Raw genomic sequence first — 11,614 nt, 5'->3', positions numbered from 1 at the left:
AAGTGGAGTGAGTCACTAGGGAAAGAAAAAGAATATTTTAGTAGACAATAGAGATTCAGCTAATAAACTTGATTTAACAACTTAATGCTTGCTAGACTGAAGTGCACGAAAACAACAATGAAGTAAACAAGACATTCACTTTACTCGAATAATAGTTATAAAGTAACTGCAATTTGTTTTACTAGGTGGACTACAAACCAGTTTTCTAGTACAATAGGCGGATGTGTATGGACTGCCTTTAGACTACAGAGACGATTTCTGTATATCCACGAATGAAAAACAGCACGGGGACCAATGGAAAAAGTCAAGAATACAGTGGGACCCCTACTTATGAATGCTTCTACATACAAAATCTTCAGGTTACAAAACCCTTCGATGTGAAAATTACTGGTCCAAGTTATGAAATCCCTCAAAGCTTCAACACATTTCCCCTGTCGGTTATTTTATTTGAAATTGTCGCGCTAGTGTTGCGTCCTGCTTGACAATCTCCATACACTTTGCTGGCCTACCATTGGGTACTCCACGTATTCGCCATAAATTTACACGGTGCCTGATGGCGAACGATGAGCAGGTTTGTGCAGGAATGGAAAAATGTTGTCACGCCACATAACAGCGCAAAAAATGTAGTCAACATGGTGGGGCCATGTTGACTACTCTTTTTGGGGGGGCGCCCCAGTTGGTAGTTCAAGTTGTCCGGTGACCAAAGGGTCTGCGGTTCGATTCCCTGTCTACGGCTGCCCGTTGTCAAAGTGCCCCAGAGAAACCCACCCAGGCCCAAGGAGAACATGTTAACTCCGCACAGGGTTAAATTCTTGATCTCATTGTCTAAACCTGTTCGACAAAAACAAAACACCATCAATTAAGTCTTTTTTTCGTGTACACCTTCGTCAACTCGACGAAGTTATTTCCTTGTGGTGCAAACCCGTTGGATATGTTATGTGACTTTGACAGAGTTTGAAACATTCCAAAACGGCCAACCCGACGTATAAAAGGAACGGTCGTCGTCTTTTTCCTGGGCATCAAGCAACTCGACCGCAGAGGTAATTTCTCCCGAATGTCACTCCCTTATGAATCCAATCTTTTAGCCATTGTACAATTATTACTTGACATGGCGAAAACAACTTTCCTTATGAAAAATATGTTTTGAATTGTTTGCCAGATGACCTTGTTTCTACGCTCGCTGTTCCTCTTTTGTGGGTTCAGCGCTCTGTTGACCGGCGCGGTGAGTCCAAAACGGGGTTTTTTCCACATAGTTTCTTCCTTTGGGGAAAATATTCTTCTATTTGATGTGTCTTTCTTTCTTTTGCAGAACTGCTTCTCTTTTTGGAATGTTTGGAAAAGTCGGTGATATTTTTATACACAAAACAATTTGCCCGTTTCGTCAACATGAATTTAATCGGCAACTCTTTTCCGGGTAGCGATCAATAACTGTCCTAAAGGCTGGACTCAGTTGGACTGTCATTGTTACAGATTTCTAGAGGAAGTCAGAGATTCTGCCGATGCAGAGGTAAGTAGTTATTATAATTTAGAAATTAACAAAATGAAAATGAATTAAAAAATGAAATACAGTCTGGTTAAAGTTGCTTTTTTTCCTAGTATTTAACTCATTGCATGCTATTGATGGAAAATGTATTTCAATCAGGAAGACTAACTGTAAATGCTCAAATTTCAGTGCCATTGATAGCACTCGGCGTCCAATCCATTTTGATTGGGCGGGGCGTATGAACGTTCCAAATAATTGGAACATCCTAAAGTAAAAAGAAATGGAAAAAGGGGCTGTGGATTGATTGACTAATTGATTGGCAGACAAATCACCATTTATTTTGAGGGAGAAAATATTTAGCAGTATTGTTGAATTCAAAATTGTATCCGCTTCATAAGAAATTAAACATTGATTTTTTTTCCTTTTTAAAAAACAAACACTCGTTGTTTTCATACATTCGTAACATATTTTTCATGTAATCCGTTCATATTTATTTTTCTTTTTTTCCCAAATGTTATTTTTTTATAATTTTCACCCACATAAAGCGGTGAAAAATGGTTACGCATTTTCTTTCGTCATTTTTGGCTTGAATTTTAAAAAGCTTGTTTGCTCGTTGGCCCTTCCCTGTCAAAACGGATTGGCCTTGGCATTAGTTAACAATGGAAATCTTCATTATTATTTTCTTTTTTACTCCAACAGTCTATCTGCCAGAGTCTGGGTGGCAACCTGGTCTCCATCCAGAATCTCTTGGAGAATGCATTCATCGCAGGAATTTCTGAAGATGCTGAAAACGACCTGATCTGGCTAGGGATTAACGATCTTGCTTCGGTGAAAAAAAAAAAATAATCAAAAATACTGACCTAATGAAATAGTCTCTATTGTTGGCAGCTAAAATGAAGAGAGAAGCTTTTAAATGTCTCTTTGTCTTCTAGGGTGACTTTACTTGGAATGATGGCGCAAGCAGTGACTTCAGCAACTTTGACCCTTCTGGGACTGAACCTGACGGAAGTGGCTCCTGTGTTGCGATGGATGTGACAGGTGAGCCAAATCCCTATGTTTTGCCATGACGGTGTTGCTGCTAGATCACAAATGTTTACCCTCCAATTAAATGATCGAATCCAAGAGGATTCCCAAATAAACCATTCAATAACTATGAAAAATCATTTATGTAACATTGCCCTCTGCTTCCTTAAGAAAACGACAACGTCACAATAAATACTGGAGCCGGCAAAAGGCGTATGAATAAACGAAAAACCAGTATTTTGACATATTCTTATTGGTTTTATCACGGAATACAAAATTAAAAGTGGGGCAGAACAAGAAGCCCCAAAGAATGTTGGATTTCACCATCATGTCGCTGCTAACTAGGGCAGCTAGCACACACGCTAACCATCTAACCTCGGTATATTTTGGTGCAGTTTAGGCCAAAAAACAAAACAACTCATTGTACGAGGATGCTGGAAATTGTATTCTATTCCGACTCCTCGCACATTAAAGTCAATGAGTCTTGAATACTGTTTTCCAACGAGTTATGCGCTCTGTGCCGGAATTTTCACGCTCGGTGAGGTCGTCAGTTTCAACTATGCAGAGGCCAACTGTTACATAAATGATTTTTATTGCACAATTTCAATAGTTATGAATCAGTGTGGTCTCATAATTCATAATAGCGGGACTTTAACTATTGTGTTGCAGCGATACCAATGCTGACACCTGGCTGTGTTGGATTGGTCAATGCCGATGCTGAACCGATACCACGTTTTTTGAAATGTATATATATATATATATATATATATATATATATATATATATATATATATATATATATATATATATATATATATATATATATATATATAGAGGGCTTGGTCATAAAATGCTTAACTCATTGTCTTCCTTTGATGCCCAATAATTATAAACTATTTAGTGAGAGGGTGTGCGTCTTGGCCGCTCCTTGACGTTTCTTTCGCATTGGTTGCTATTGACGTTGCTAGCCGTCCAATCGAACAAATTCACTGCGGCACTCCCGATGATGTCCTTTTAGTGCAGTTTGTTTGAACCACAGTCATGTCAATAAGTCTCCATTTATGAACCTTTAAAAAATTCCTTTTTTTTGTTAATTAGACAAAAGCACCTGGAGATTTTTTTGGTTTGTTTTTGGTGAAATGCTATTGAACTGTTTTCTTATCCGTATTTTTTTATTTATTTTTTTCCAGATGGTTTTTGGCAGGATGAGGACTGCTCAACAGAGGATTACTCATTTGTTTGCATCAGAAATGTGGAAACTCACTAAATTAGACGATAAAAAAGTTGAAGTTGGTCAACAAAAAAACAAACAAAGCGCATCCCCCTGGTGAATAAAAGCGTCCCACACCAGAACGTGTTGGTCTTTATTTCTACTCTTACCATTTTGAACATGCTACATTTGCTGCCATTCAACCCTTTCAGTGGTCACTTTATTGGACAGTTTTGAATAGGTAATTGAATTGAAACTGATTATATGTTAGTAAATATTTCATCTATTTTATGATTCAAAATAGATGAAAAAAGTATATTTCAATCAATAGTATTACTATAATATATACGTTTTCTTTTAATTTTCTATTTGATTATGATTTTACATTTACAAATTGCTTATATTTATATATACTATATGCTATCTCATCTCATTTTCTGAACCGCTTTATCTCATTAGGGTCACGTGGGGTGCTGGAGCCTATCCCAGCTGACGCCGGGCCAGAGGCGGGGGCCACCCTGAATTGGTGGCCAACCAATCGCAGGCCACAAGGAGACAAACAACAATTCACACTCGCACGCATACCTAGGGGCAATTTAGAGTGTCTAATCAGCCTACCATGCATGTTTTTGGAATGTGGGAGGAAACCGGAGTGCCCGAAGGAAACCCACGCAGGAGAACATGCAAACTCCACATAGGTGGACGTGACCTTGATTTGAACCCAGGACCCCAGAGCTGTGAGGCCGATGCGCTAACCACTCGTGTCACCGGGCCGCCCTACTATATACTATTTATCATTAAATCATATTTTATTATTTTTAAGGGTCCTTTTAAAAATTGTAATATTAGCACCTATTCTCTTAATTTTTAAATTATCCACACATTTTCATACATTGTTAAAATCAATTCATGAGATTAAAATGACTAAATACAAAGTGCACACTAAAGACTGGCTGGGAATGCTCATTTCAGTGCCATTGACGATGCCGGACGTCCAATACGACAAGGAAACGTTCATTTTCCACTCTCTATTCTGATAGCGTCTTTGGCTAATGATTGAAAACTGCCTGTCTCTGTTATGTAACGTCAGCCCAGTGAAAAAACTTTGTGACCACGATGTCATTTTATTTCATATTTAACGAGTGTCCTTTTGGAACATTCATATTGCTTAAAATTACGACATGATTTACGTAATCGGGGATCCTTTTAACCCTTTGAGGGACATCATTTTTAAAGTTACAATTCTTTCACTGCAAGCTAAGATCACATTTACAATGTCAAAGTATTCATTTGTTAATGTTTTTTTAATTGGCCTTGTAAAATATATGTAGGCAATACTGTATGGATGTCAAATGGGGGTCAGCTGGGGGGCAATTGACCCCTGGGCTGTATGTACTGTACTGCATGTACAATATGAATGTATTGAGGTAACCAATGTGTGTTTTTAAAGGGAAAAAAAATTCACAGTAGGTATGTGTATTATTATTTTTTACACGCATCAACGGCTAATAAAAAAAACGACAGAAGTTCTTTGGTTACCTTCTGATTATAAAAAGGTATATAATAATTCATACATGAAAAGTTTTTACTTTCTTTTCAGAATAAAAATAGAACGGAAACCCAAAGAATGGATTTTCCCATTCATTTGCTGATGATAGTTAGTAATCACTCTTAAAAAAACAGAAGCATCTTGCAGGTGGAAGCAGCACCACATGACTTGTTTCATTTTACATTTGTGTTCATTAACCACAATATACACGTGTTGTATGTCGAGGTAACGTTGAGGAAAGTTATTGAGTGCGTGACTCCAAGCAAACTTGACGTGAACTTGATCTCGTTGATCAAGCATGGGTCTCAACGGCACATTTACGGTTTATCAGGTAAGACCTTTTTTGATCCGAGACATTAAAAATGAGAGTAAAATATTGTTTTGTTTTCCAGATTGAGGTTCTGTCAACCGTGTATTTATTCACGCTAACTGCCAGGTGACATATGTAATCATTACTTTGACATTGGAGTTTATTCTTTCATTTTCTGAACAGCTTATCCTCACAAGGGCCGTGGGGGGTGCTGGAGCTTATCCCAGCTGACTTTGGGCCCCAGGCAGGGGATGCCCTGAATTGGCTCCATTCACGCAAGGGGCAATTTAGAGTGTTCAAGCAGCCTACCCTGCATGTTTTTGGGATGTGGGAGAAAACCGGAGTACCTGGGGAAAACCCACACACAGAAAAATACGTATATATTTGATGGCAAAATATTTTCTAAAGAAGAAAATTGATTCGTAAATTTTGACATGAAAATAGGCCTGACTTAATTTTGACATTGAAAATACTAGAAGAAATAGAGTTATTCTCCTTTTGTAGATTGCCAAAGGCTTAGTTTGTTTTTGTCATTGTTTTAGAATAATGAATATATAGTTTTCTTTGTGACTTGATACTTACTGCTTGTTAAACATTAATAATAAATTAATTATATCTCATAATAAACAATTGCTCAATATGTTTTTTTTTTTTTACATGTAATGAATGTGACCTTTTTTTCCCACTTTGCATTCATTCCAATGCGGAATATTTTCAATGCCCAGAAATTAAAAGAACATTGACGTCAATTAACGCCAGAGAACATATTGTGTTTCACTTGGGCGCGCCCTTGAGCATAATTACTTCATAATTCCTCAAACGTGTCATTTACTAGGCGGCGTCTCGACCCAACAATAGCGACTAGACAGCATTTTAAAAACCTCATTGACTCTATTGTACAACAAGCAACGCGACGTGGAAATGTTAATAGCCGGTTTCGCCGCTTGCTAGCCTGCCAAATTCCGCCCATCCTATTCGCCGGTAATTGGACACATGATGACAAATCGCTTTTAATTTACAGCGTGATTGGCAGCTGTTCTGTGCTGGTGGTTTCTTTGCTACGATGGAGGCATCTGAAGGAACAGGTTTGAGTCTCCGATTATTATTTGATGATCATTTCTTCTATTTTCTGTTAACTAGCTCGCACACTGGCTAGCTAGCTAACAGGGTAGCAGGAATGAAAGCAAGGTGTTTGTTTGTTGATGCGTGCAGGTGCTTCTCCTGGTTCAGTTGTCCGCGGTAGACCTCATGGCTGCTCTAATTCTGATGTTTACCAGCGCCATGAATAAAGTTCGGGGGAATAATAATGTGACCATCTGCCAGTATAGCCTGCCGCTGTCATTGGTAAGCAAAAAGAGACTCAATTTAATCTCCCAGGTTGGTGCAAGCCATTTTAGGCAGTCCCATGCCAAACTGAATTACTGGAAGGGCCACTCAAATGTAATTATGATTTGCAGCCAGATATGAAATGTAGCTCAACTTCCAGTAGCAAACTGTAAGCCCTTTGCATTCATTATATGCATGCATGTACATTTATGTGTATGTGCTAAGCAACACGCTTATTTATTTATATATTTATTCATGTATTTATTTCTTGACCTACTTATTACCTATCTATTTATGTCTAAAATGCCTTTCCTATTCCTGCATCCTCACCCTCTTGCTACTGTGACAACGAAATTTCCCGAATACGGGATGAATAAAGTTATCCAATCCAATCCAATATGCAAAAAAAAAGTACTTTAGTGAGTACATCACTCCTTTAATATTACTTTATTATTGTTTGGATTTCTCTCATTTCATTTTCTGAACCGCTTTATCCTCACAAGGGCCGTGGGGGGTGCTGGAGCTTATCCCAGCTGACTTTGGGCCCCAGGCAGGGGATGCCCTGAATTGGCTCCATTCACGCAAGGGGCAATTTAGAGTGTCCAATCAGCCTACCATGCATGTTTTTGGAATGTGGGCGGAAACCGGAGTACCTGGAGGAAACCCACACAGGCCCAGGTAGAACATGCGAGCTCCACACAGGTGGACCAACCTGGGTTTGAACCTAGGACCCTAGAGCTGTGAGGCCTAACCACTCGCCCTACCGGGCCACCCCCTGTTTGGATTTGTTGATTTATAAAAACAAGAAGAAATCAACAGAATAATATAATTTAATAAACAGTAACATTCTTGAATACACTTGAAAATTGTTATCGGTGAAATTCTAGGGTAGAAAAGTACATAAAAGCAACAAACCGTAAATATGTACGAATTTTGGTTGACAACAATTTATATTCAAGGTATCAGGTTGAATATTAAAAAAATAAAAAAAAAAGCCAGTTCAGCAGTCAAAGGATCACAGATTATAAAGGTATTCAAAATAAAACTCCCCCAAAAAGTATTTTAGGCAGTGCTACTTAGTCATGAAAACTTCAGTTTGTTGCGAAAGCAGAAGTGGAAGTATTGTTTGCTTTTTCTCAACTTTCTACTGCAGCTGTGCTGTGTTATGAATACCTTAATGACGATGGGGAAAAACAATTAAACAACTTGACCAAAATCAACGTAACTCCCGCCCCTTGGTTTAGCCGTTTTTATTTCCACAGCAGATATATTCCAAATTGTTGTATGCCTATGTGTTCAAATTGCTGTGAATGGCATTGAATGCGTTCAACTTGTTTTTTCCCTTCTTATTCTGCAGACATTTTATCTGATTTCATTCCTGCTGGTCGCAGTATATGCCTGGAAGTCCAAAAAAAACCTAAAAGGATGGAGGATGACGCCGTCTGAGGACACAGCAAGGCGGGTGGGACATCAACACGCCTATTAATGCGCACATTCTTAATATATGCACTGGAATAATATCTCTCTCTCTCGCAGAGTCCATGCTGGAGTCAAGTGTTATCTTTACCGGTGTACGTTTACGTGTGGTGAGCGTCCATTCTAATGATTCGTTCAATTGGTTGGTCACTTGTAGACGTCCACGTGGCGGCTAATATCTCGCAAATGTTATCAGGTCCATCCCTGCCGCCGTGTACTTAGCCTACGTGTTGACACCCTTCATTAAAGCGACTCCACTCAATCCAGACCTGAAAATGGTTGCCACCGGGGATGACGCCAAATACTGCTCCAGGTCAGAAGCACATTTTTATCATTGAATGTAAAAAAAAAACATGCCAGTTCTCACATTTTTTGTCAACTTTTTTCACCTTCAGTTGTCTTTTGTTCCTACACATCTGGAAGGATTCCTGCTCCGATGCGGTGAGTGTAAAACAGGGCGACATTTGTATTTTAGCATTAATCGACTAGATCACATGTGTCAAAGTGGCGGCCCGGGGGCCAAATCTGGCCCGCCGCCTCATTTTGTGTGGCCCGGGAAAGTAAATCATTAGTGCCGAGTTTCTGTTTTAAGATCAAATTAAAATGAAGAGTATAGATGTATATTAAATTTCCTGCTTTTCCCCCTTTTAAATCAATAATTGTAATTTTTTAGTCCATTTTTCTGTTTTTAGTTCAAAAATCATTTTGTAAAATCTAAAAATATATAACAAACTAAAATAAACATTGTTTTAGATCTATCAAAAATCTGAATATTCGGGGCTTTTAATCCAGTTCTTTTAATCAATTTATTTAAAAAAAATCTAAATATTATATCTAAATTGGTCCGGCCCACATGAAATCGAGTTGACGTTAACGCGGCCCGCGAACCAACCCGAGTCTGACACCCTTGGACTAGATCATTGCCAATGTCTCGTTTGTAATGTTCCCACCGCAATACTCACGCTTTGCTTGAACATGCTTGTTTGACTCTCTTAACAATCATCAGGCTCTCATCAGGATCTTAAGTGTGGTGCCGAGAGTCCCACCTAGCATAAACGACCTGTCACAGCCGCTTGTTAAGTCGGTCCTTTGATGTTAAACAGATAAAGACGCTTGCCGACTGTTTCCATTCGGCGCCCTTTGTTGGTAGCGAGACGTGTCTCAGCTCCCGTCCGTCCCTCCGAGCTCAGTGCATGACGGCCAAGGGCGTCAACGCCATTGATGCTCTTTGAAAGCGCTACATTTTTTGGTTTAGGGTTTGGCTCAGTGAAGTAAATTGCACCTAAGGTGATAGTGAGACTTCCTCATTCTCCAATCATATTTGGACATATGGAAAACTGTAAGAAAGTCAATGTCGGTGGGTAGCAATTATTTCATTCCAGTCACACATTTGTTTGTCTTTCCAGGAGATCATCCATGACACTTTTATGCGAGTCTTTTTGTTGGCTGTGGTGATTCCTGTGATCTTTTCTTGCGCCGTAAGATTTCACCCGCTGGTCCAGCCTTTTTCATTCTGAAAAAGTCTTAACATCGCTTCTGGTTTTTTTTCTTTACGGGCAAAAGGTGATTTACCATAAGGTGGGCAGGTGGTACGAAGAGCACCGCCAGGAGGCGCTGTTCCCGGTGGAAGGAGATGGGCGTTCCAGCAGGAGATTGAAAGGTGTCTATTCCACGGCCAGGAACATGGTCATGGTAATCTTCTTCTGTTGGGCACCAGGTACGGTACTGTGTAACAATTTTAAAGCTAAAACTCAATGTTAAATTAGCTAAAGTCACCTTTTTTTAAATCACCTCTAACCTTTTAAGGTTCCACGCGTGTTTATTTTCGTAAAACAGCTCCAACGACCGCGACGTGTCATAGCCAAAGAAATTATTAATATGGGGGAGGAGTCAAATAGAACTGATTTTTGCTGAGAAACTCTCATTGTTTGGGTTGCCTTGACTACTAGCATGTCTCCTCCACATGTTCCCAGCCCTGCTAGTCATTTTGCTCTCAAGCTTGATGGTGTGGCCTGGTGTTGAACAGCGCAGCTTTTTTTTCATCTACCTGATCCAGGTGTGTTTTGTACTTTTTAATCATGTTAAAAATTATATCTATATTATATCTCACGTAAGTTATTTTGCTATTTTTTTGATGGTTGGTAGCCCAGGAATGCTCCAGCTAATATTTTGACCTGCCATTTAAAAAAAAAAAATTTGGTTATAAAATTAAGCTGTTTGGAATGCTGCATGGCTACATCTGGTTTGCACTAAACACTGAGAAAATGTTATCACGAAGGCATGTTGTTCAAACATTGAAAAAACAACCTTACTTTGCTGAATGAGGTTTCACAAATAAATGCATATAAATTGTATGCTTATGTTGATTTTAATTTGTTTGTTTTTTTATCACGTGATGTGCAAAAATGGCAAGGATCATTGTATAGTGTGGTATTGGGATGTAATCGAATGTTCTGGCCATATATGAGGCCATACGTACTTGAAGTATTGTTATTAAGAAGGAGGTGGAGGAAAGAAGGTGTATTTGTTGAAAGCTGTGTTTCTGTTGATTTCAGGCCGCCAGCGTGTCCTTGCAAGGCTTCTTCAACAGTTTGGTGTACGCGTGGGGACGGCCCAACTTTACCCTGGCCGTGTTGGGCGAGAGAACGCCGTTAATGGCGTACCACCACGCGGCGTTCTTTGACCAGTCGTTAAAGTGTCAAAATGGACACCAAAAGGGATACCATGTATAGTAAGGCTTTTTTTCTTGAAAGAAAATGACCATGTATAGTAAGGCTTTTTTTCTGAAAAAAAATGACCATGTATATAGTAAGGCTTTTTTTCTGAAAAAAATGACCATGTATAGTAAGGCTTTTTTTGCAGAAAAAAATGACCATGTGTAGTAAGGCTTTTTTTCCTGATAAAAATGACCATGCATAGTAAGGTTTCTTTTCTTCAAAAAAGATGACTATATATATAGTAAGGCTTTTTTTCTTACAAATAATGACCATGTATAGCAATGGTCCCCAAACTATTCCAGAAAGGGCTGCAGTGGGTGCGGGTTTTCGTTCCAACCTGTAATGGGAAACCTTTCCACCACTCTGGTATCGTAGAAGTGCAATCAGTGGATTGCAGTCAGGTGCTTCTTTTTTTCAGCAGAAACCTCATTGGTTAAACTGTATGTATTGGATGGGTTGGAAAAAAAATCTGCCAAAATGGACACCAAAAGGGAGACCATGTATAGTAAGGCTTTTTTTC

The 11,614-nt window shown here is 39.1% G+C and overlaps 2 protein-coding genes across 2 annotated transcripts; both read left to right on the top strand.

Annotated features, from left to right (window-relative positions):
• Positions 1-969: 969 nt before the first annotated feature.
• LOC144071672 (snaclec alboaggregin-A subunit beta'-like) lies at positions 970-3,859 on the top strand. Its single transcript, XM_077596979.1, has 7 exons — positions 970-1,040; positions 1,160-1,222; positions 1,310-1,340; positions 1,419-1,507; positions 2,183-2,311; positions 2,416-2,521; positions 3,697-3,859. Exons 2-7 carry the CDS (start codon positions 1,160-1,162, stop codon positions 3,771-3,773), a joined length of 495 nt encoding a protein of 164 aa, XP_077453105.1. The 5' UTR covers positions 970-1,040; the 3' UTR covers positions 3,774-3,859.
• A 2,462-nt stretch (positions 3,860-6,321) lies between these two features.
• LOC144071538 (uncharacterized) lies at positions 6,322-11,295 on the top strand. The gene is made up of 10 exons (XM_077596738.1): positions 6,322-6,660; positions 6,788-6,919; positions 8,259-8,363; positions 8,438-8,487; positions 8,574-8,690; positions 8,773-8,818; positions 9,784-9,855; positions 9,941-10,094; positions 10,351-10,433; positions 10,933-11,295. The coding sequence occupies exons 2-10, from the start codon at positions 6,824-6,826 to the stop codon at positions 11,107-11,109; spliced, it is 900 nt and encodes a 299-aa protein (XP_077452864.1). The 5' UTR covers positions 6,322-6,660; positions 6,788-6,823; the 3' UTR covers positions 11,110-11,295.
• Positions 11,296-11,614: the final 319 nt, after the last annotated feature.

The sequence above is a fragment of the Stigmatopora argus genome, chromosome 3 (genome assembly GCF_051989625.1).
Source record: "Stigmatopora argus isolate UIUO_Sarg chromosome 3, RoL_Sarg_1.0, whole genome shotgun sequence".
NCBI classification, from domain to species: domain Eukaryota; kingdom Metazoa; phylum Chordata; class Actinopteri; order Syngnathiformes; family Syngnathidae; genus Stigmatopora; species Stigmatopora argus.
Note: the sequence above shows the minus strand (reverse complement) of the source record. Positions and strands in the feature narration are given on the sequence as shown.

Coding starts and splice junctions, on each gene's coding strand:
- LOC144071672 (XM_077596979.1), top strand. CDS start 1,160: ATGACCTTGTTTCTACGCTCGCTGTTCCTCTTTTGTGGGTTCAGCGCT. Junction 2,312..2,415: donor GGATTAACGATCTTGCTTCG/GTGAAAAAAAAA, acceptor TTTGTCTTCTAG/GGTGACTTTACTTGGAATGA. Junction 2,522..3,696: donor TGTTGCGATGGATGTGACAG/GTGAGCCAAATC, acceptor ATTTTTTTCCAG/ATGGTTTTTGGCAGGATGAG.
- LOC144071538 (XM_077596738.1), top strand. CDS start 6,824: ATGGCTGCTCTAATTCTGATGTTTACCAGCGCCATGAATAAAGTTCGG. Junction 8,819..9,783: donor AGGATTCCTGCTCCGATGCG/GTGAGTGTAAAA, acceptor TTGTCTTTCCAG/GAGATCATCCATGACACTTT. Junction 10,095..10,350: donor CTTCTTCTGTTGGGCACCAG/GTACGGTACTGT, acceptor ACATGTTCCCAG/CCCTGCTAGTCATTTTGCTC.